This window comes from Monomorium pharaonis, chromosome 1, assembly GCF_013373865.1.
Source record: "Monomorium pharaonis isolate MP-MQ-018 chromosome 1, ASM1337386v2, whole genome shotgun sequence".
In the NCBI taxonomy this organism is placed as follows: Eukaryota; Metazoa; Arthropoda; class Insecta; order Hymenoptera; family Formicidae; genus Monomorium; species Monomorium pharaonis.
The window spans coordinates 25065251-25092032 of NC_050467.1; the positions used below are offsets into that span (position 1 = coordinate 25065251).

The 26782-nt window shown below is 37.5% G+C and overlaps 1 protein-coding gene and 1 long non-coding RNA gene across 8 annotated transcripts in view; one reads left to right on the forward strand and one right to left on the reverse strand.

Annotated features, from left to right (window-relative positions):
* The window catches only part of LOC105839278, a 168053-nt gene extending 152283 nt beyond the window's left edge, over positions 1 to 15770 (forward strand). Inside the window, exons 6-7 of the mRNA XM_036285725.1 lie at positions 9429 to 9838; positions 11062 to 15770. Of these exons, the coding sequence (XP_036141618.1) occupies positions 9429 to 9838; positions 11062 to 11270 (619 nt within the window). The 3' untranslated portion in view covers positions 11271 to 15770. The remainder of the gene's footprint in view (positions 1 to 9428; positions 9839 to 11061) is intronic.
* LOC105835367 overlaps positions 1 to 26782 on the reverse strand; it is a 204790-nt gene that overhangs the window by 171824 nt on the left and 6184 nt on the right. The gene's annotated exons all lie outside the window — the stretch shown is intronic.

Sequence of the window (26782 nt, forward strand, 5' to 3'; positions counted from 1 at the left end):
ATGCGCGTGTAAAAATATAAAATATATTCCCGAGAGAAAAATTCACACTTTGTAAAACGATAGCATCGATTATTATGAGTAAGACTTTTAAACGTATGTTTAGTTTTTTAATAATTTGTGAGATTGAAACTTCTAATATAAAGGAAAAATAAAACAAATTATATAGCAATAACATTTCGAATGCTAAAAGAGTATTTCCTAAAAATTGTAATAAACTTTTGAAAAATTCTCTCCGAAATTGCGATGCATTTTGTAATTTGCTTGCAACACGTTCACATAGACTTTTTTCCTTGCAATGAGCAATAGTATCATCTATCGAAGTATTGACCTTTCCTCCTGGGACGCTCTTGCTTTCTTCTCACTTTATGAAAGGCCCCGAGACTAGATCCGTCCAACCTTTCGCCACTCTCTTTTATGACACGAACTCGGATCCTTCTTCTGTGCCTTCCAGCAGTGGACCCTTCATACTCTTACAAGATTTCTCGTCTGTCCTTCTAACATGCGCCTTCTCGCTCTATTTCTCTCTTTAACTTTTACGATAGAGAACTCGAGCGGAGGGTCGCATGAAGATCGTGCGAGTCTTCTTCTCACGGCGTCCTTACTCGACAGTCTGAAAAATCGCCAGACTTGCCATATGACATTTGACAATTTCGTATGACGTTTACGCGATAATAAAACGAAAACGTCCTGATACGCCTTTAGAAGAAAATTCATCTGTTGGAAACAAGAATTTCCACTTTCTCCATATCCGCCCCGACAGCATTTCTGTACTCTCTGTCTTCAATTAGCCCTAATAAAATTGCCTATTTTTTATTCCTAATACATACAATAAGATGTAAACTGTGAATTACTGCTAACACCGTTCGCTCCAATTGCACGAGAATAAATGTTTAAAGAGATTTTATAGGGATGTTTTAAGATACTTTTCCGTAGAAATAAAATGTTTGTATTTTCAAATCCGAAATAAAATTTCTTATTTGACATCAAATAATAAATAATTACATTAATACTAACACATATTAATTGATGTTTGATTTTACACAATGTAATTTAATAATAACCACTATACAATTTTAACTAATTTACTTTCTGACCTAGATTTCGATTAGTTATATATAAACATAATATATGTATATAACCATAATATATAATAAATGCATGCTTGAAAAAGAAAAGTTAATTGATGGTCGCAGAATATATATTGTACATGACGAAAGTAATATTCTCTTTCGTTTTGTTTATTGAACGGAAAAGCCAACCGAAGCCACCCCCGAGCTACAAATGCAATTTATCGCGAAACGCAGCTAGCCAGATTGGGTACGATGCAGCCGACATTGAATATCAATAACGATATTACGCATCCGCAGGAGTCGCATGATCCGTCAGTGTATGCCGATTCAAACACGAACTTATTACTTCGTTATAATATAATGTCCTATCCACGATAAAATCTCTCTTGCATTTTCTTACAAATAAAAAATAAAACTCCGTCTAACGTTCGTACATATTCAAGTATACTATATATAATATATTTTTACGTCCACATATAATTCTAAATATAATTTGTCTTTTTTTTCTCTTTATATGCTACAAAAGCTTTACATGAAACAAAAAGCTTTTCAATAGTCACATGACTTTTTCGCTCGGGACAGTTGGAATCGAAACAATCCATATGTTAACATTAATTTCTGTGAAAAGGATCATTATTTATTTTTAGAAAAATGTTCTCCTTTCTGTGATACGCACTGTAGCGTCTCTTTTATGAAAGAACAAAAAATATGAACAAAAAAAAATACTTGACACGTCTCTTGATACACGTACGTTTGACATCCCACGGCTGATTACGATATTTTACTTTTCGCGGACGTTTTGATTCGCGACAATTTCTGCGATACGTATAGCGTATCTGGCGGTTTGCCGTAATATCCGGCCAGAGCTCGCGGTAATGTCAGGCCGACGGAAAACATCGACACTATACGGTGCCGAGAAACGTGCGGAAGAAGCCTGAAAATAAAGTTATAACGCACCGCTCCCCGTTATATCGTCTTTCACGTTTTATACTTGTTTTACTTCGCCGGGGCGGACATGCTGGGCGAGATTTTCATGACCTTCAATTTCGATCAAGCTGTCCGATGAAATTGGGGAAATTTTCTCGGGAAGCCGATAGAGCATCGTATGAAATATTACAGATGGCATAAAAATATTTGTATGTAAAAGAAAAAAACCATTTCGAAAAGGTCGAGAAGATCTTGGCCATCGTATCATTATATTAATATGCTATCTTTAATATGTTTTTGCCAAATGCAATAATTTATTAAGTAAATAATGCCACCGTATTTTATATAATTGATTACTCTATGCTATAATAAAACTTCCATTCATGCTGCTTACCTCGTTCCAATATATACTCAATCAAAATAGAATACAAACTGATGGTCAAAAGGAAATAACAATAAATTTTTTGTATTTCTTCATTATATAGAATATCCTCAAATAGTTTGTTCAGAAAAAATCAATTTTTTTTAATCAAAAAAATCTATGGCAAATGATGCCTTTAGTGCTTTCAAGGCACCTTCCATTTTTCATGTTTCTCTCTATATCGCTATGTAACGAAGACATTATAACTGATGTATTAACCGGTCGGAGCCGTACAAAAGGCCACAAACGGCCTCAGAGAACGATCGAATCGATGTACACGATCGGTGACTGCGTGCATCTTGCGTGAAAACTGACCGCGTTCACTTTATAGGCCTCTCGTATCCTTATCCGTCCAATATCCGGCTGACGCGTCTGGCTTTGCCAAGATCGATAAAGCTTACGTTCGATGACACTCGAGATCGATCTATGTAAGCTTCTCTCCCCCCCTCCCCTTCCGCGTGCCGAGTAGCCAATCTCTTCGGAACGTTACCGCAGATTCGATTCCATTCAACGCTATCTGGCCGCTCGGCAAGGAGCGATCGTCGTTTCTGGTAATTGCTATTGTGCCTTCGAGGCTGTCGCTGATACTGCTGCTGCCCCATTTTGGTACGAGACCTCCGATCTTTCTATTTTCCTGCTCTTCGTCTTAACAGATTAAATCTTACGACCGGATCATCCTGGTCATTTCCTAGTCCGGGACTTGTGGACGAAGGGTCGTTTCGCTGGGGACGACGTGGCCACGGCAATGACATATCTCATTACCGAGCAGCCATTGAGCTGATTTCTTTGAGGGACTCAGCCAGATATTAATTTTGCGCAGACCTTCAGTGTAATAAATAAAATTATGTGTCTAGTTGTGTTATATCTCTGTAGAAGTATTGTCTTAGAAATTGCAGATAATGAAATATTATCACGAAGAAATAATATTTCATAGAATTCCACTTGATGCAGAACAGCGCGATAAAGAAAGAATAATAACGCCTTTCTGTAATTATTGTGCGTCTTCAAACATAAATCGAATTTGATCGATACCCCCAAAAAGTAACATCGATACGTAACAGTAACTGCGAATTAACGATAAAAGGTAAATCTCGTTTAGCAATATTTCAATTTAGCTAAAAAGTTTATACGCCCGAAGCCACATATTGTACGCTCTTTGGCATAGTGTATTCAGGTTATTACATTATATTCTTTTCATGAAAATAATTCGTAACTGTTTCGATAAAAATTTCTATTAACCGAACAATATGCTTTTTCCCCCTCTTTTGTCACCGTCAATGCTTTATGGTGTTTTAACGAAAAACGATTCACGAGTAGGTATCAATAGATATGACCGTCCAAATAAACAAATTAATAGTTCGGTAAATTTGTAGATGACGTGAACAAATAAAATAAAACACTAAAGCGAAATAAAAAGCGTCACGCTTTTATGCATGCATTCAATTTCGTGCATGATGACCGTTAAAATAATATATAAAATGAAAAGTTAGAAACATGCTGCATCATTATTTTCGCGAGGAAACATTTTTGCGCCTATTGTATCATTATATTTACTCGCGCACATAAATGCTGGGAACGTGCGTCAGGACGCATCGACGTTATGGTAAAAATTCAATTGTATACATATTTGAATTTAAGCTACGAACGCCGAGCAAAGCGCTGCAAGATTATTTTGCTCAGTTAAATCTTCGACCGGAGTGACGATTTTCCGTCAAAAACCTGTCAAGCTATATTGTGCAAACTTGTCGAAAGCGATGTTAAACTCGATGGTTATCGTATCGCCGTATGGGTGAATATTTGCACATGTATGTGTAGGAACATGGAGATCGAGAGAAGGAAGAGTTGATGTGTTATGAGGTCGATAACGCGAAAAACGTATCGATTCGAAATCGAAAATCGCTTATATCTTTCGCATATTTCTTCCCTCGCTCTTCTTACGAAGCAAGAAACAATATTCGAGAAATTCCAAGATCAATATCGCACATATTGTATTACATAAAAACATAGAATCGTCAGAATGGAACCGTTTAATTTTAAAGGGGCTGAACGAATAAAGTTTCAAGTACCAAAACGTTCCAAGAATAATACGACGCGTTGAAATGCCGCGATACTTTACGGATACTCGCGAATTCAATGACGCTAAACTCGCATTTATGCCTTCCGCGCAATCATAAAGTTAATTACCGGAGAATGATAGACCGTGTGCACATCGCAAAAGGCATGCACGACCGCGTAAATCCCCATCGTGCCCACGTGGTGGTGCCATTTGTGAACTGGCATACGGCACGTTTCAATGAATTTACTGCGATAAACGGAGAGCCCGTGTAACAAGAAGTAACTATAACGGACGACGTGCCTAGGCGGTATCGCCGGTTGCATCCCTTTTGCTTCTCACCTCGTTCAGCCTGGCGAGAGGGACGGGGGAAAGTAGAGTCGCGAACACGCGGCAATCGTAATGCGCCCGGTAATTTATTTTCCGCCACCGGCAATTTATTTTCGCACGCGCATTTTTCAGCGGCGCACGCGAGGTCAAAGAAACTAAACTAAAATTCGCACGCCCAAGACGCTCGTTTCGTCCGAAAGATAGCCTGCCTCCGCGTATCTTAATCTATCAGTGTCAATGATGTGTTGAAATATCCATGATGTTGCAACAACTCTGTTTTTTTTTCCTCTCTAGTTGCGATTTCCGACACTAGACACATGTATGTGTAGACTGTTGTATCTCATTCTAATTATTTTTTTAATAATAATGAGATTTTTAGTACTGAAAGCTTAATATATTTCAATTGTCATTTGTTTCTAACATAAATAATTACATATTTTGTGCAACCGTTTATAGTTTTTATCGACAAAGTTTGTTTCTAAACCTTCTTTATAAATATTTTATTATGTTTGTAGTTTTATAAAATTTTTTAATGAGATTCAAATATACTATAAAATTCTGTGTAAATTTAGATAATTATTTAATATATTTCAAGTATTCATATATTTTGATTTTTATTTTAAGGAAAGATCGCGTGTACTCACTGATGCCAGAAAAATTAAAGATTGAAGACAAGAAGTATAAAAGAATATGAAAACAAAATAAGGGGAAAAAATGCACTTTTATCTAAGTTACCTAAAAATCAATTATTTATAAACATTTAAAATAAAAACAGTTAAAAAATTCTGAAAATCAAAATTTAAAAAGTATTTCTAGATACAACGGTCTTCCTTACTTGAATGCATGTGTGCATGTGGCATAATGTTCTAAAACATTTTTTCATATCTCACACAAGCTCTGTGATAATCCGCGCGAACAGAGTCACCGAAACAGCCTGCATAATCCAAAATGTAAATGCTATTACTATCGTAATGTTGGAAAATCTCCACCATAGTTTCCACTCATTTTGAGCAATATCATGTATCTCTTGAATATTTCGGAAAATCCGAGCTGCTCTTTTTTCTGGTCTTGATTGCACTTTGGATTTCTCCGAGCTATAGAACGAGCGTACGTGCGCAGAAACGCGAATAATTAATTTATAGCGAAATAAATAATTCATACAAACTGAAAATAAATTATTCGCAGAGAAACTTGTTGCGAAATTCGCGATATCGCAAATCACGTTTCACGCGCTTCGGTTATAAAAAAAAAGTATCGGCGAAAATAATAGCTTATAGAATAATGCATATTATGCATATCGCGAACAAATGCATAACGAGAACGAGGTACAATGGAACTCTAAAATCCAGGACCAACAACGAAGTGTATGCATTATAACGCTCCAAGTCCCCCTGCCGTCAAATGCAAGCGCATTAGCGCGCAATTAATTCACCGGCGTCCATTGTATCGCGTTCTCCCGCGTATTAAGTCCATCGTTTGTAAATTCCAACGAGCACGACGTTAAAATACATCATTCCGTCGATAGAGTACTGCGACAGATTAAAATCCTTATAAGAGCGCGAGCTGCCGATGGGACTATTATCGTTACATATTATTGTCATTGTACACAACTCCTCGACTTCTGTCCGACGAAACTCGAGAATAAGTGCGTGTATTACACTTTTTCTTTCTTTTCTTACAAAACAATGTTATACGGTTTCGTACGGGTTCTAACGATCCGCAGTAATTAAGTTTCAGCGCCCACGAAAAGAGACATTTAGTCTATTATTTTGAGCCTGCTTGAGGCGATAGCAACAAGTATATTTTTTCTCGCCCGAAAAATGGAAATCGATATAAAGTGAGCAGCACGCGATGAAGGGAATCCCCTAAAACAAGTCGATATAATCACTCGGGAGATGAAGAGGTTCACTGAAATTCGAGCCTTCTTCCTTTCATTATTGATGTTAATTTTAAGAGATTAAGTACACCTTTGGGCGAAAGTATACATATATAAGCCAAATATAATTACTCCAAGAAAGAAATTGATTAGAGAAGTTTTATCTCAGATTTCTGCAAAAGGCGTTCTCTCGTTACGAAGTAAGGTAATAACGCTCGAAGACAATTTCCTGTGCTTCTCTTCCCATGCCCATGACTATACTGATTGCCAGCAACTATATACTGTTTACCCTACTTCGCCAAACTTCCTGTAGACGTGCGACGTGACCATAATCGACGGAGACGATGTCGTTACACGAACCCGGTAAGGTATAACGAAAATCGAGCCGAGAATGTCGCCGATTAGATCTAAATATAACTCCATTTCCTACTGTAAAATTCCACGAGTCGTTCCACGCCTCGGCCGGCGTGACAATCGATTGGATCGTTCGACATTTGAACGTTCAGTCGAGCACAGGTATTGAAATATGATTTATATTTTCCGTTCGCAATTAGGCAGTAAAGATTTGCAAGGAGCAATTAAACGTGCATTCGTTTAGATTTTGCGGTAGACAGCGATAAAGTAATATGGTAGGTCAGTTTAATTAAAAAGTTATGGCAACCTATAAGCTCGGTTCTTAGCTTAGCGGCGGCCAGCCGCACGGAACTTCCTGGAGGAATATTAAAGCGTAGGAAAAAGTAAACTTATGCCGGATCTGCATACATGCAAATTATCATGCAGAAAATATGATTATGCTAAACGTGCCGCGTCGGCGTATTTTTAATACCAATGAGACTATTGGTATTACACACGACTTATTTAAAGTTACGTTCGTGCAAGGGAATTGTTAACAAAAGTAATAAAATATTCTCGTTGAAGGCTTTACGAAAATGTGTGGTATTATTTTATCTTGTGTATCTGTTCCCTGCGAATGAATCACTGAAATTTGTAGTTAGAGGCTAACCGTGATAATCAGATAATTCCAGTCGCTGCTACGGATTGATGTACCGATTACATATGCATTACCTACATATTGCAAAGTGTAATTGCTTAATTAGGTCATAAATTACACAATTGGAATTTGTAATTACCATACTTAAATGGAATTTTCTAATCGATTGCGCCCGGAACTGCAAATTTTCATCGCGAATAGTTATAGTAATTAAATCGCAAACATCAAAGACCAGAGATGATAAAGTCATTTGCATCGACGTAGCTGTCTGTATCGAATGAGGATAAACGTTTTCGATGAAATCACGTTGCGCGCGAAGAACAAATTCTCTACTGACATAACCACGAGAGAAGAAAAGAGGAAGAGAGAAAGAGAGAGATAGAGAGAGGGAGAGAAAGAGAGAGACGAAGCACGGTGAATAAGCTCTCCCCGCGTGAAACACAAGTTTTGGAGACTGTCGTCCGACAACCCCTTTTGATTCTGTCTCTCCTACGTATACCACATGCCAACCGTAAATCAATTCTCGAAATTGTTTTCGCGCGCCCACACGCTTCCGTTCAGGTCACTAAATTCGATTCGTCGAAGTGCACGTACCGACGAGGACTACTACGACGACCACAACGTGTAGACAGTTCATAACGAACGACTGATTTTCGTCCCGCCGAGCTCGTGCTACAAAAATCGAGGAGATATCGTCTAATCGAAGCAACAGCTGTAAATACACTAACGAGCAGCAATAAACCTCTAGATGTTCGTCAAAATAAACTGTCATGTATAAATAATATATATTAATACATATATCACAAAAAGGCGGAAATAAAAAGAATATAAAATGATATAGAAATATATTATCGTTTATGATGTGCTTCAAATTGTGGATAAATCAACTTAGAACGATTGCTAAAGCATATACATCATCTATCTTTTTACAACATTTCTATCGTATATTGTTTTTTGAATAAATGTGCCATTTTGCAAATACCAGTAGAGGTGTGCGAGGCATTCGAATCGGATCAGATGAGATTCGATTCCGATTTGAATCTCTATTGGTTAAACTAATTCGTCGACAAATCGTCTACGCGAACGTGAACTACTTTTGTTATTCGCAAGTTGGCAAATTTTATTGTCCCGGGAATAATTAATTAACAACTTCATCTCGCGACGCGCAGGCATTACTCCGGCTTTATACAAGTAATGCATACATGTTTAGCAAATGAGGTCCGACAAGTTCAGCGCGCCGCTAATACCTGGCCAGTTCCATTTAGTAATTGCTACCTAACACGCTCATCCAACTTATTACTGTCTAGGCGCTGTCTACACTGTGGCGTTCCGCTGCGCCACATCGACCAACTGCATGTATATTCATCGAGTATTGATTGCGAGTGTATAGACGGGGACAGTAATGGAAATTCCGTCGATTCGTGTTAAACCATTCGATACGTTCAGTCCGTCAAAACACGCACATCGAAACAAGAATGATTGTATAACATTAACATAACCAATGATATTAACGTTAATAATCGTGGGTCATGTTGCGTGAAATTATCGTGTATAACGGCATACTTTTAATTGCACCCCAGTTAATTGCGGAAGTTTTGAAAATTTCGCAAATTTTCAATCCCGGAATTTCACGGCCCTTTAACTAGATTCTCAATTCCCTTTATTCTAATTAACTAATTTATATTCCCCGCTTTTCTCGGAAAACAGTTGCAGTTCCTCGATTTCCCTTTCAATCTCGTCTTTTAATTTTCTGATAACAGATACTGGAGCACGACCGGGAACGGTCAGCAAACGGTCGTCGTGACGGACGTTCCGCAGGACAACAAGGCGGCGATCATCAACAGCATCGCCACGTCGTACGCTTTGCAGAGACCGAGGTACACCGCGACCGCGATACCGCGAACATCGAAGGTCGCTGTCGACGGTAAAACGAGGTACAGCGAGACAGGGAAGTCCGACTGGCCGTATTACCAGACGTACAGGCAAACAGCGGAGACGCAGAAGGCGCAAATCTACGAGGATATCAAGAGAAAGATTACCAACGTGTCGAACGTGTCGAGTACAGGCTACTCATTTGCGAACAACGTGACTGGCTCGACGGATCAGCGCCAGCACAAATTCAGAATGAAGCATCACGGATTGACATCCAAAGGCAAACGAGTTAGAACACGTAAGTGCGAGAAAAATATTCAAACATTTTATTTTTAATTTTGATAATCAGTATTGAGTTCTACAATAATTTTTCATACTGATGTACAATATTATATACTTATCATATTCTCATATATGTTATAAAGACAACGGTTCACGTTATCGAGCTTGGACATTATTAGACCCAGGCGTAGCATTATCCCATTTTCTATTTAATTAGTTTAGAATAATAATATTACCTTGCAAAGTTACCGGCTTCTCTCTATTCGCCTAGCAAAATAAGGGAAGACAATATAACGTAGATACTTTGTAGCGACCGATAGCCATTGTTACACCGTTACTCTCCGCTAATCCGACGCGAACGATGATTATACGAACCATAATTCGAAATGTTTTTCGAAAACCTTCACGTGGAGCCGTCGCTTTGGCTATCTAATCGAGCCTCTAATTAATTCTTTAAACGACACGGTGCAGCGGAAGGTCCGGACAAAACCTTCGGTGCAGTTTTTTATTGACGGTAGCTAATGCAAAAGCCGAGCGCTCTCAATAGCCATATTTCCCGCGTAAATGATCAAAGCGCGCTTCCGCGCCCTCCCCCCCTCCTCCCTCTTCTCGTCGTGCCCTTTCCCGTCTGTCACATTCGCGTGGTATCCTCCGCTCTGGATTATCTTCTGTCTCGCGTTTATCCGCTGTTCCGGTTTCCGTACTACATAGACGCGGATTTTTCTTCGTTTGAAACGTGCGCATGCACATGCACATAACTGTACATTGCTCAAGCTAATAATAACTATGAAAACGCAAATCATTTATTAAATCATAAATTAATATCGATAATTACTCCTGCGTTTCATCTAACTCCGGGATTATCGCATTTTATTCAGCTATTGACTCTTCAAAAGAAAAACGAAATCGATTTTAATCCAAAATTTAATGAAACACATGACACTGAATCATCATGATTCTTTAAATTTTAAGCCAAAGGAAGTTGTCTTCAATTTAATATCAAATAATTAAATCTGTATATCCTACGAGTCTGGAAAGAATTTTTTACCTTTTTTTAAAATGTTTTAAGAAAGAACTGTTCGAGCAAAATTCAAAACTAGGAAGTTTCCGCGATTTGCATTGCGGTCCCCTGGTCCGAAGATCGCGGTTATCTACCCCGAGGATTTCCCATACACGTCGCAAGATTAGACATGAGTTCGCTCATCCGCTCGAGCGGAATAATTGCATTCGTGATTCCAGGTGCACCAAGAGATTGCAAGGTCGGCGAATGGGGCCCGTGGAGCGCGTGCAGTCGCAGTTGCGGCGTGGGCGAGACCCAGAGGATGCGGAAGATCACGATAAAGCCGCGCCGGGGTGGCGCACCGTGTCCGCCGCTGAAGGAGACCAAATGGTGCGGTAGCGTCAATCCGTGCTCGGAAAGTAAGCCAATCATCGACTACCATTGGTAGTCATCGTCCGCGTCGGTCCCCTTCCACGAACACGTGTACCAAAGTGACTCGCTCACGGACGAAAGGTCGTGAAGAAGAAACCAAAGAGGGGTAGGGCGAGCGAGGAGTGATGTTATGCGAGAAACGCACGCTGGGACGCGAGTACGATTAAATATGAGAAATTGAACGAAAATATGATATAGAGAAGAGATAGAAATGATATCTTTTTTATATCTCTTTCAGTAGTCACCGCAATGATATGACTAGAGGGTGTAGCTGTGGAACATGTCGTATTTTAGGAAGAGTAGCGATTCGCGTGGTTTGACAATATGCGTTACATGAAAATTCATAAACACGATATCCAATATTTTAAGGTAAAAGAATTAGTGACTGCTGCAGCGATTACATTGGCATCGGGCGATAATAACCATGTGCATTTGCGCAGACGACTATAATGATCATCATACATGACATAATTTCGCGTAATCCCGTTGCTATTAAATCCCGTTTAATATAACGAGTGGCCGTGATGAGGAGCAGCGTCGAGTCACATAATCGAACGGTATAATATATTTCATTACAATTAGTATTCGCAACCATTGCATATTTCCGTGACAAACAAGCGGAGAAGCATTATCGCATACGGCGATATTATATTTTACTCGCTTGCATTTATTGTCGTCACGTTTGATGTCGCATTCGTCGTGCGATACGTACACATATAGGCGTGTATGTCGCTCGCATCACGAATATTGAAAACACAAAGATTACCAAAGAGAAATTCGAATAGCTGACTCGCGTCGTATCGTGTTTCCGCGTGTATCACTAAAATGTGTTTAAAGCTCGATTTTCACTCCGCATAACGCGCATGGCGTTTCGATGTCTTTTGTTTTCGAATTAATTAAATAATCATTGTTTGTCAAATTTATTATAGGTAAAATTACCTAGAGCCATATATCTTTCAAAAGTATCAAAGAAATCGTAAATTATCTTAATTCTTTGTTTTAATATTAATTTAACGTATATGTCCTATCACACCCTTGAAAGTTAAGTTAATTCTTGACTTTATTCGCGTTAAAAGCGAGTTTAACGACTGTTAGGACGAGGTAATAACCGTGCCTTGTCTTTGCACGCGATCGAAAAAAGAAATGAATCTTGGCATAATTGGAAAATTGGCCCGACTTTCCGGAAGAAAAATGTTAGATGCAATTAAGCTGACGGGTTAATCGCCGGGACAAATGACGGACCGCGGTACGAGTGCGGTGATCGGCGAGCTGCACATTCAGGTGCGAGAATTTCTCGGTGAAATTTAACCATCGCGTGCGTAGCACCGAAGTCTCGCCGAGATTAAGCCGGTGTTTCCGAAACGTACTACGTTACTTAAAACGAAGTTTTTATCGGTCCGCTCTTTTCCATTGCGGAAGGAAAACAATCGGATTCTCTTAAAGACGAATTAACAAAGTTAATGCTTAAATAAAGTATTTTTTAAAATTATTTACTTTTCCTGTTGCGCTTGTTAATTAATTGTTATATTTTGAACCTTTTAACTTATCTCTTCCTGTCAACTATACTGCCCAAAAATATCTTTTTCGAGATGTATTTTACAATTTCGAAACGTCGTGCGATGAGTCAAAAAGTTGAAATACTTCACGCGGAAGAAGAGTGCGATCGATGCCCGCGGAGAAACGTTAGTCAGGGCAATGTTCGGCACGAGATGCGCGTTCGCATAAAATCCCAGACAATGTTTTCGCGTGGGGATATTTTTCGCAAAGCGTCTCCTCGCTCGACGACAGCATCGACGAAGGATATCGTATAAAGAAGGAACTTGCAGACCGGGTTCCGCAAACGTTTTTTCACCATCGTCATCGAGAGTGCTGCATCTCTCTCTCTCTCTCTCTCTCTCTCTATCTCTCTCTTTCTCTCTCTCTCTCTCTCTCTCTCTCTCTCTCTCTCTCTCTCTCTCTCTCTCCCCTCTCCCTCTCATTCGCTCTCTCCTCCTCCCATCTCTTTCTCTGTCTCTCTCTCTCGTGGCGTGGTAGGGAAATTTTTACAAAGATATCAGGTACGTCTTAGGTGAGTGTATTATATCTTAGGCATAAATTTAACAATAATAATTAATAACTAACGTCTAATCGTTAATTATTAGGTCCGTATTAATCGCGCTCGCGGAACTCGGCGTTGTTGCCCGCCGTGTGGAGAACGTTAAGTTATAAGAACGAAATGTAATCTTACTCTGGTAGATGGATTTAAGAGTGCAACGCTGAATTCCGTATGCGACACGTACGTTGACGCACGGCTTGTCCTTCATGTGTAGCGTCCACGGCTGCTATTCTCGTCGAACGTTTAGCGTTAAACGCAATCGATCGATCATGAAACTTGAAGCGATCAATTAAATTGAATGAAATGTTAAAAATGGCTGTAATTTGTCTAATGTGAAAAACGATGAACGTAAAGAACTTTCAATTTGCATGTACGTGAGTTGCACTTAGCGCTAAATGCGCGACGAGGATAAAGCCTGCCTAGCTAAAATTTATTATAACTCTGTACAACTTTTATTTTGATTAAAATATTCATTTCAACACAAAAATAAACCGTGTCTATGTTGCTGTGTGTACGTTGCGATAATTAAATGTAGCATAAATTTTTTAAATTGTTTTCGAGTGTGACGTAATAGTAATGATTTCCCTGCTGCGTTTTGGCTCCCGTGAAAAATGTGAAATGAGCACGCTACTGCGTAAAAAAGAATGGGTACGAGCGGAAAATGTAGCGTACTGTACAAACTCGCGTACTGCCGCATGTAATATCTACGTTTGTTCATTCCACGGTATGAAAGGCCAATCTTCACGATGGTAATGGATAAACACGGGGAGTGCTCGATAACGCGTAAAAATTTTTTAACGCAAATTGCCGTGTGGTACTGTAACGTAATAGCCTCCGCAATTACCTTATACCCTGACCTCTTAAAACTCCTGTTACTATATTTTAAACGATATATTGCATAATAAAGAAATCCGCACATTTTTGGACAATACTCATATAGAGTAAGATGATATATATCGTTTTTATACAAATACAATTTCTGCTCGTGCTAAGATCTTTTTTTTAAATTTCCAAACTATTAAAACTTTACGTGCGAAACGTAATCTCTAAATGGACAAAATAGTTAGAAAGCCCTTGCACGATGGAAATGCAAGCTGCCGGACAAAGTGGGTACAAAAACGAGATAACCGCATCGCGTCGCCGAAATTTTCTCAAAGCAAAGCGCCGATTCTCCGTCAAAAAAGTCCTTCGTTAAAATTACGACAGTTTCCATCACGCGTTTTACACGCGAGACGTATCGTCCGTTTTTTAAGCGCAAAAACAGGAAGCACACGACGGGAGTAACCTTAATTACGACGTTACTTATGGCGTCCTCGTATTACGTTAAAACCCGATCGTTCGCGATAATTAGCGGCTGATCTTCACCAGAGAGAATCCCTCGAAAAGCCGTCGTTGGCGCACGGCTGAGATAAAATATCAAGCCAGGCTAATTCCCGATACTCTTGCCAGTGTATTGTAAAATATGTCATGGAACAATACCGCACGGCGATAACAGAGCCGCTTTTCATTTCTCAGTATATAAATATATATATATGTATACACACACATATACATACACACACAAATATATATGTATAGGAAGGAGGACCGAGCCGTTGCCGTCTCGCAGTTAGATGCATTAAGGATAAACGTTTTGTAAACTAAACGGGAACGCTTTCGTGACACGAGAGCTTCTGTGACGCGGAAAGAGGAAAAAAATAGATATGCTTGAAATAACGATGCAAATAAAGTCGTGGATAAAACTGTTTGAGTTCAATGCAACTAGATCAGAAAGTTTGTTTTACACCGCCAGAGTTCATAATAATTCGAAATCTTTTCTTCGTTCTAGTTTAACAAAATTCCATCACAATCTCGATTAAAACTTTTCTCTTCTTCGGCAAACTGAGTATCACAAATACCTACGTATGTGTGTTATCAACGCATATTTAATTGTGCAAATTATGATTGCTCTGATTTTCTTTTTTTTTAAATAATTTATGCATAATACAATTCAGAGTCTATTTTTGGTAGAGAAAGAGCGGCACCCACATGTAATTGTTCTTTGCAAGTTTCGTATTTAGTTTTCCTTAAAACATTTATTCGGCACAATATATAAATGCACTCTCATTCTTTCTTCTTTCCCACGTCACCGGCGTTACGTGACAATGACAAATCAATGACAGATCAATGGAGGAGTAAGTGGAGTGCCACGATGATGATTCTGTACAAGTCACTGTGCATTCTAGCCGTAAGGATAGCCGATAGGACTAGCGACTAAGCCAAAGCATATGTAGCAATGTATAACACATAAGTTTATATTACATAATAAAATGTGTCGAGAAAATAAGCGGGCTCCCTTCTCGATCTCCGAATACATAATATTTTTCACTTGCGACGTATGAATGGTATTCGTATATAATAAAGTAGTAATTATTTCAGGAATCGTGTAATCCTCTCTCTCTCTTTATCCATCTTTTCACAATATTCACAAATGTCACCATACGCGAATCCCCAAAATCGAAATTTCGGTATCTTATCAGTTGTTTAAAAAATATCTTTAAAAAGAAATTTTAAATACTATTTAAAAAACAATTCAATTTTCTTTTATGAAGTAATACCAGTAATTCGCTACCAGAGTATATATGCTACATCTTTACTTTTATATATATTATAATATAATATATATTATAAAATTTAGGGATCCTGGAGTGCCTTTGAAATTTGATCAAGGTCGATAATGTAGTCCATTCATGCACATCATTAATGAGATTTTCATATGTATTTCTTGTATAGATTTAGAAATTCTTTTGCAGAGAATTAAAGTACACATATTAATATTAATCTATAAATTGAATTTCATATTGAGAAAAAGGAAAACATTTTTTCTCATTGACTTTTTACGCGTGTATAACCTAAATTTTTATTTTCTTAGTTTCCAATTTGCGGAATGCGAATCTTTTTTTCTAATCTTATTTCTAATTGCACGATATTGTTCCTGAAAGTTTTTTCTAGGGGACAACGGGACCATTTTATACATATAAACTGTAGATTTTTTGTATAAACCAAATCATTAGGTGACTAATAAATAATAATTTTTTTTTAATTTATCAGAACAAATCGTACGTCGCCCCCTTTATTTTTGTGCGTACTTAATCGTGTAAAAGGATTTTACATTTTGTTATTCCAATTTGAAGATCCAAATTCGCAAAAAAGTGTCGATAACTCTGTCGCTTCAGGATCCCTTTAATATATATATATATATATATATATATATATATATATATATAATATAATATATTTTTAAACGGAGTGTAAATGAATAAATGTCAAATATTTTAAACATGTATTTCCATTGATTTCAACATTTAAAAAAGTTAATATAAATATGAGTCCAAAAGCGTAGAATTTCTCATAAAATTTATAATTTAGGTAATATTTTATACTTTATTCTATTTTGATATATTTCGACATGAAATTAATCGTTTTCAACCATTCCACTATTTCACAATAAAATTTTTTCTGCTTCAAAAACTAATCTTCCGACACATACGAAGAGATATGCCTTTTATTTTTTTCAAATCTTTAATGTTAAAGAATATTTATGACAATCTTTAAGACACTGTAATGATGATAATAACAACTATAATTATTAACTGCTATTATACTACATAGCCGAAGCGGTTCGACGTTTGAGCTCGACGGATGAAAGCCACTGCTATAAGTATGCAATTACATCGTCGTAAGTATGTAACTACGCCGGAAGTAAGCAATTTTGAGTCAAATTATGGAGTCGAATGAGTTCTATCTCTCGTCTACTATTTTCCACCCTCGGTCCCATCTCGCTACCGCATCGCCGCCAGGATAAAATCGTCGGTGATGGTTCACAAATTCACGCTTCGAGGAAATCGATCGTTATGGAGATAACGTTCTCCCCCTTTCCACCCCATAACAACATTTAACTGTGTTACTGTGAAATTTCGATTATACTTTCTGTTCTGCGTGTGAAAGTTCTATATACAACGTACGCGACTTTCAGTGCTTTCGAAAATTGTAATGCGATTAATTTGCAGCACATCAATGAGAAATTTTCCTAGCCAGCAAACGTCCTTTCTTAATTTACGAAATATTTTTAACGTTTACGAAATATTGCGATTGAAATCAAACTTCTTTCTATCAAAAGTCGAATAATGTTACATCTGCGCTGTCTACTGATGGAAAATCATGTCAATCGAAAACAACATACAGACGGCTTTCCTAGTGTACTCGAAATAACAAACGTGAAGGGCCAAAAGCGGCGATATTGTTAAGCTTTCGTCGAAATACATTTTTCACAAGTAGACCTTGCATGCTGTGGCAATTGGGCGGCATCATTCGAAAGCTCACGCAGTGCAACGGTTCTATTCATCTTTCGCTACTCTCAACGATCCTACTCGACGGAGTTGTTTCTCCTTATCCCTTCACGTTCCTCTACCCCTTTCAAACCCGTTCCAAACCCAACGAGTGGCGGTAAGCCTCGAGAAGAGGTACGATAAGTAGTAGGTGGGCGAAGTAGGTACATAGGACACATCCAATCGTGACTGCGTACTCGATTCTTTTCTTTATTTTCTAGAATTTTCAGTTTCCCACTATGTCAACGTGTGCACTTTATTATGCTGCGTATTTCGCGGAAGACCAAGTTACCAAAGAATACCCTCTCGCTTTCTCTCGTCCCTTTTCATTTTTCTCTCTCTAGTTCTCCTCTTGACTGTTTGCCGTTCTTCTATCTGTGTGAAGTGGACGCTCGGGATAATATTTGTTGAAAGAAAACAACCGAACGAGGATACTGAAGGCGCATTGCGCGCAAAACTCTTCTAGAGCAATTGCATTCGCCGCCGCTTTTTTCTTTGATGTATGATTATAACACAACATTGTTTATCTCAAATATGCAGACAAAATATTTCATACATATTACAAGAACTACACAATTTTACACTTTATCAACATAAGTTTCAAAAACTATTTAAAATGTTTAAAATTTTTAAATTAAAGAATTAAGCGACATTTATGCCTGCTCTCGAAAATATTTATTTAAGAATAAAATCGCAGAATGAAAAATATTGACATATAAAAAAGATAGGAGAATGGAGCAAAAGTGGTTGGAATAATTAACATGCAATTAATTTGAAGCTAAAAATATATAGCTAGTATAATAATTCGTGGCTTCCCTTATCGACTAGGCAGTCTTCAAGAAACTACAAGCGGCGCTAATAATCGTCCCGCTGGGACGATTCCACCCGTTCGTTGTTATCACGCAACATTACCCCAAGATAAAGCGTTCGACGCAGCGATGGCAATGGCATTGCTGCAAAATTGCACAGAAAAGGTCGTAACAATCTAAAGTCGTACTATAATACAATTTCCTTTTAACGTCGAATCGTATTAGCGTATAATTTTATACATATCTTGTTGATAATTTTATCACCATTTTGTCTAACGTATTAAATATACTTTGACATCTCTCGTTAGGCTATTTCTGAAATTGAAACAAATCTTGCCAGAAAATAATCAACGATAATTTATTTCTCGGACGTTAATTATAATTTTTCTACAATACTTCTTAAAAAGCACAGATTAAGCTACTGTAACTTGATTTTAACACTTTATCCGTTGTCTATTCTCTTTAAAAACCTGTCGACTGTACCGATAATCCTTCCCCTGAGACAATCCTAAATTTAGCTGTTGGGTAGTCGAAGCTTTGGTTGTTATCGCGCAACATTACCTCGAAATAAAGGACGACGTGTTTGACACCGGGCAACGAAGGGCGGGTTTAGGGTGGTGTAAGAGGCAAATACAATACCTAGAAGGCGTGTGATCTCGTAGCCCTTCCCAGATAAGGATTAAATAGTGAATCGACAATATGTAATGTTATTGCACAAACGAGTCAATAGACTTACCACCCAAATACCACGCATCGTACCACGTATACTGAAGTTACACTCCTTCATCTTCCACTCTTTTCTCCCTCCCGCTATTACAGAGTTGAACGCCTTAGACGACACATAATGCCCGAAAGCCGTATGCAAATCGATAAAGCCGACTAATATGAAGATTCTATTCTTTTTTTAAGGCTCAATCGATAAGGCTATGGTCGCCTACGAATGCTAATACACAATGAACGATTGTCGAGAGTGCTAAAAGTAGTAAGTAGTATTTCGAAATTGTCCGCAAATTACATTTATTTTAACGTACGGATTAACTAGGTAAGCTATGTTGATTAAAAATACTAGAATCTTTTGTCGCAATATTAATTAGATATAAAAACTTAGTACAAATAATTAGTTTTTTAATTTTTAAAATTAACATGGTAAATTTATTATTAGACATAAAAGTGAACGTTTATACGCTGCTAATTTACAGCCTATTCAACTTTTAAGCGCTGCAAGGCTGATAAAATCGATTTATCGTGGCTCTCGTTAAAGCATCTATGCGTTCAATCCATTTATTCGCCCGTTTATTTGTCGGAAGTAATGCAACCTATACGCAATTCTAATAGATAAATGAGGAATAATAGTATTCGCAGTTTTAAAGAACAATACAGTCATTCTAAGGTACATTCGAAATATATTTACATACTCTTGTCAACATAATTTATACTTATTTAAAATAATAGCTAATGCAAAACGCGCGATATATAAAATTTAAAAGTTAAAGCCATATGCCACTAGTAAATAAAACTGTCAACACACACTTCTTCACGAGTGCATTAAAGATTTAGACTTGCATGAAAATGAGTATTCTTTTGCGTATAACAATATAATAATTGCGTATAATACAACGAAGTGTCAACGAAGTAAAGCTGGAATCCGGCAAGTCTGTAATAATGAGAGAACGAGTCTGCGAGTAGTGCGAGTCGGGGACGAGCGCACGTAAGATCGGCCGCAGTCAGTCATAATAGAGATATTACCGAGAGGGACACGTGCGCCCTCGGTTGGAGGCGAGGCTAGCTGAGGGTTCATAAAATTAATAACCTATAAATTTCTGGGAGTATTGCCGAGAAAATTACTCCGACATATATTATCGCGTCTCCGGCCAGTTAACTCTTGGCATCTTCTATTCCCAAACTGCCTATTGTTCCGAAGATCCGAAAGAAACGTTCAACGTTTGGCACGCCATCATCGTTTACTTCATCAATCTATATAACGTAACGAAAGATTAACAAATTGTTCCGTTTACCTGTCAATCTTCGTTAACATACATGCACACTACTTGAACGCGCGAATGAACTTGATAGCTTCCCCAAGAATACATTCCGTTTTCACGACAATGCATACAGACTGGTTACTTTAACCGAGAAGATAGGAAGGAACGCGGAAGTCAATATTTATTCAACAAACAGGGTGACGTACTGCGCTTCACGCACCGTGCATCGGTTAGAATCGCATTGTTCTAAAGGTCTCACTGCGTCCAATCAAACGTTGCACAAGCACATTCAATGCGAGTTCCCCTCCCGTTTCTGCCACTCCCGTTTCTGTTCTCCCTCATCAACCCTCTCTATCAACTATCTACCCCTCTCTGTCTTACCTCAACGGTGGAATTCGTAATAGAGGCGCCGGATCTTCCGGCGTCGTAATCATTCTTGGTAATTGCGATAGCGATGAATTATTGTCACAAGAAATGTGAGCCTTGCAGATAAAACGGGTCGACCCGTCGCCTTTGGCATATATTCATGACCGAACTCAAACAAGAAAAGTCTATGGAAACTTTAGCATACCAGATTTTTACGAAATTGTAATCTGGCAATATTATTCCGAATTGTTTCCAATTTTCGGAGAAGTTAAAATTCAAGATATTAATTAAAGAATATTTAGTTTTATTTGCTTAGAAAATAATTCGAATAACTGCATTATTTCATGAATATTATTAGATAATGTTTGATTCTACAATTCCTTTTGTATATTGCTCGCGCCTAAGTAAATTAAGCGTTTTTAATTTCCTAGCACTCTTCATCAATGTATTAAACATGAGAGATAGTGAGCTTTCCATCGACAATAAATGACGACATAAACTTGCGCTTCAACACACATCGTAATGTATAAATTTTGCGTATGCGCCGAAAGCAATCACTTAGATCACTGTTTCAAATCCTCGTCATGAACACTAAATCGTGGGATCTTTTAAGTTCGAAAGTTCGTAAAGTGTAGCTCTTCGTGTTTCAATATTCGCCTACATCACAGATACGTGCATTTCAGATCAAGAAAAAGTAGGATAAAAAATAGAAAAATAGAAATGAGTGAAAGAACTATTGTACCAATATACTTGCTAACTAAATTCAGGTCGAATTGTAATTAAGAGGATTGGGTGATTTAAACAACATAATATAATTTAATGATAAGATAAAAAATTGTTTTAATAAAATCATTTTTTATTATTTATGAGAAATTTGTGGCATTGCTTTTTGGTTAATCTCACATTCAATCTTAGTACATTTAATATTACTATTAAACTAGAAAAATCTTATTATACATTCAAAAGTGTAAAGCTTATTTCAAGACACAAGCTTTACGTGACTTCGTAAAGAGATTTGCTTATATTTGATACGGCTTAGCAGTGTGCGATTTTAATAAACTAACAAAGGGATTATAATAAGCCACTACGTAAGACCGACTTCTTAGTCGATAATTCTACTCGAAAGCATCAAAGATCGGGTAATTAATTTCAGAAGAAATATACGAAAGAAAATATAACAAACAATAATTAAGAGAACGAACAAACGCGCTAAAAAATCTGTTTCTTTTATCTATCTTTGTGGAGGAAAATATATTCTTTTATCAGCTATATAATATTCAACATTACACATTCGTACGTTATTTCTAGTATCTTAAGCGGGTTATAAGAAAAATGTTTGAACATCACATTGAACAAAACAAAATACTACTTTCATAAGGAAGTAAATGACGTTGTCGTTAACACAACGACTTTTGGCAGTAAAGAAACAGTTTTCGTTGGACTCAATCGACTTTCCGCCGGTTACTTTGTCCACGATTGCAAAATCTATTAGATCCTCGCAAATCTCTCCCCTAGGGAACGTACTCGCCAAACTATCGACTTCTTCTGTGATCGAAGGAGAGACAAACTCTGCAACCGAGTTCAAAGATGTTACGCTCAAGGCCGCTTGAACTTTACAAGCGAGACGTTCCTCATGCACAAATTCTCGGGGCAGAGACTTTTCAAGAATCTTTCTGCCTCTTGTTCCCCTTTAACTCCCTTTCCTTCATGCCTTTACTGGAAAACTTTCATGACGGGTAAGCTGGAGCGAAAAGCAGGCACAATGAAATCGAACTCGGAGAAAGCATCCCGCAAATTAGGTAAGATTCTGTTTACCTTTCCGCCGCGCGCAAAGACAATGACGATCATAAGGAAGCTTTTATCACCTTGTCACTATAGTAATCGAATTTAATCTGCATTAAGTTAATTCGTAAGATGTAGCCGCGATACATTTCAGATATTTATTGTGTCTATCTCTTTATATATAACATACAATATACAAACAAAATATCGTTAAAGATCACACACGAGAAGAACGATTCAAAGATGAAATTGGAATTGACGATGAGAATAGAAGATATATGTATACGAGAGAGAATAAAGAATTTGTTAAATCCCTAACAGGGTTCCTGCTCTCACGTATCCGTTAATCAATGTAAAATGAAATAAATAGGATAAAAAAAAACACTATTGCCGGTACACGTTATCGAAGGGGGCAGGGTGAATAAACTCGGTCGGCACGCTTCGCGCGAGTTTCATCGATTGCTTTCATCGGGTGCGCCTTCGAATTCCGGAAGTCGTTAATAAAACGCGATACTATTTTATAACGCTTCTGCGATTCGAGAGACATTTCAACGGAGGTATAGCAGAAAAAATGCGCCGAGAAGTTTTGACACATTTATATGAGACTTTTTTCATGGTCTATAAATGTACACATACACATATTAAAATTTAATACTAAGTACTTGCAAAAGTACATATCCGCGATGCTTATTTCAATTTAACGTTTTATTAATGTAATTGTTGTTTCATAATTGTTGGTCGTTACTTCTTGATATGATTCTCGATATAATAATTACAAATTGTATTAAAAAAGAATCGCTAATAGGTATACGTAAGCATAATAATATCAATTAATAGCTTTTACATTATATATATATATATATATATATATATATATATAAAATATCCTAGCAATTTATCCCTAAAAGGCAAAGTCCAATTGCAATAACAAAACTGTTAGCTACAGTATGTTATGTGCGTTTGCTCGAAATGTGATCTCTTTTACGTGACGAGAAACTAAGTATAATGGTACCAACACACAACAACATGCGTAGTATTTTTGGTTTTTGCCGGAACACTCTCGTAAATTAGAACGCATTGCCTTTCAGAATGGCAGATAGCGACAAAACGCTCCCTGTGAATACTGTTAAAAAATCAAACGCCCCGGGCTACGCGCACGGGGTGCACTGACGTGAATGGTAGGTGCAACATGTATGTATCGAGAGAATGATATCCTCGCACGCTTCATCAATCAATAGACAGATGCCAACTGTGACCTAGGCGCGGCTATCTGTCGATAGTTTTACAACACACTCTGTCCGTGCAATAGTATCTGATGAATCGTGCTAAGCAAATGTTTAGTAATTTTTCAATACCACGAAGGTAGCACAACTCGCGAGGAACATTTTTAATTGGGATTTTGTAACTGTAACTTTTAAACAACATTGTCAGAAATGTCCTGTCAATGCTGTCACATTCTATTTTCTTCTTCTTTCTCTCTTTTAGCAAATTAGATTATTAGCAAAGAAAATTATTAAACAGTTGTTACATACAAGATGTTTTTAAAAACATTAACGTGGTTACTTAAGTTTTCTTTTCTTTAGGCATTCCTTGTGCAGCATAAAAATATTGCGTGATAAATTTTCTAACGACCTCTTCGTAATCTTTCCGTTGTACAACGTGCATTTCATTCGCGTTGTCTAATCTCACGTGAGTAACATCCGTCGAAAAAGTATAAATAAAAATAAATAGTATGCACGTACGCCTATGAGCGAGCTGCAGGCTAAAATGTTCCATAAAGATGCAAATAGCCGAGTGGCGTCCGAAATGAGAAATATCGAGTACCGTTCACGGAAGGGGAGAAGATCGGTAGTCGTACGCTTCAGCTTTCGCCTATAGAAACCTCCCCTTTCGCCACGTATCGGCGTGTTTGCGCGAGATATTTCAAAATCCGTTCCAATATAAGCGCTATCGCCCAATCATTTTTTACAGCGCGACCCAATTCGCAACGAAAAGCTATTTTACGCTTACACTTCACGAACGATTGTTCAAATGTCAAATGATAGCATACGAGTTTGTTACCAATTATTCCCGTTATGCATATCTAGCCATTCGTTAAGTCTCATTGTTTTACTTAATTAATGCACTATCGATTTTCTGACTTACTAAAACTTGCAAAGTATGATCACCCCAAATTAAATTGTTTACTATTTTTGCTATTTTTGTAAACGGCTCTGATGTGACATGATCTTAATAGTTAATAAACAACATCGACTTTATTCTAATACCAATAGATTTTTTATGATTATTATAATTGTTTCCTGAGACAATGCAAACTAAAGTAATATAAAGATATAAAAATTGTATCACAAACATGATGTTACACTATCTATATGAAATTATTAAAACCTATTTAGAATTATTATATCTTTATAAAAATAACTAAAGAGAGTACTATATAATTTTTTTGTTAAAATTATAAATTACGAAATGTAGACATATCACCTTTAAAATTAGTGACTCGTACATAAACGTTGCATTTTCTGCTAGTAAAATAGAAACGACGATTGTGTGAGAAAAATTTCGATTATTATCTTCACGCATACTTTATATGCTGTAATATATGATGTAAAAACACTGGATGTTAAAGCGCGCAGCTGCTAGATTACTGAGACACCAAGAAAAATGGTGCAATGTCCTATTTTTACGTAGGTATATTATTATAAACGTTGCACATTTTGTATTTCTAGAGACAAGTAATGTATCTGCATATTTTTAATTTTTCATAGAATTTGGTTAAACGGATTAAATAAAAATTATCATTCTTATAATCAACCTAAATTTAATGTAAAATGCTATAAAATATATATAATATTTAATAGATAAATAATATATTCTTTGTTACAACATTAACATCTTTCATATAAAATTTTTTTCGAAAAAATCGGATATGCGAACACTAATGTTACTGTGTCTATTTCAAACTTCTAAAGCACAAAATATCCCGGACATTCAAAAAACAATTCAGGGGCTCAATTCTGTACCGCATACCGACAACTGCCGGTGTCGTTGCGCAGATATTTTATATGGTAAAAAGCCTGCGCAACGACACCGATAGTTGTCGATAGCCGATACAGAATAGAGCCCTAGGAAACAATTACAACTTTTTTAAATTATAATTACGGTTTTTGGTAAATCCACATGTAGTATGAAACAATTGCATTGTCCAACTTGTTTCTTCAGTATTGCAACACTATTGTACACGAATTTTTTTATGCCGTTTCCCACTAAAGCTATAGCGAATGTTACAGAAGTGGTGAAAATAGTTTTTCCAGACGATCACCCGCGCGCGCGAAGAAACATCTTCGAAAACGCTTGCACTTGGCACAGATGCGAGAAAGAGAGTTAAAAGCCTGTACGCGCTTGTAGTCTTAAATATCCCCAACGCGGACACTTTCATTTCCGAGTGCTTCCGCTCAAGGGGAGAAGTATCATCGTAGGAAATTATGGTCGCGTTACGGAATATAAGAGCCGACATGGCGCGGACAGTCACGGACGATGATCTCTGTTGTTTCGGAACTCGCGGGAATTGCACAGCGGGCGGTCTCCGGTGCAATTATATGCGCGAGTTAAATTACAATTAAGGTCGACGAATGCAACGGGCACGGCGACGATGAAAAAAGAAGGAAAGCCGGTGTAAATTCTTCTAGGAGTTTAATCAATTAGTCGATGCGGCTGGATATTGCGACCCGATAACGATTCGCGCACGAAGCGAAGTCGCACCCTTCGGAGATCGGATCAATGATTATAACTTGATTATTCATGGCGCAGCGACGACGATTGCACTTTATATATCTATTGAACTTTACCGTTGTACGCGAGTTCCTTGATAATTATGCTCGATAAAGGGCGCGATGTCTCGGACGACCTGCCTTTCCACTTCGAAAAAGCGACTTCTCCCTCGGGGTGCGTTGGGTTGCTTCGATAAAAGAGACACGCCTGGCGAGATGAAGATAATGCGTAAGCTTGCGAGCGAGTTCCGCGAAGTGATAAGAACCGGTTTTGCGGATATTGGTTATCTCTGGCAAAATATCCGAAGAACTCTGCGCACTATGCTTCATACATACAATAAGAGGAAAACTATAATT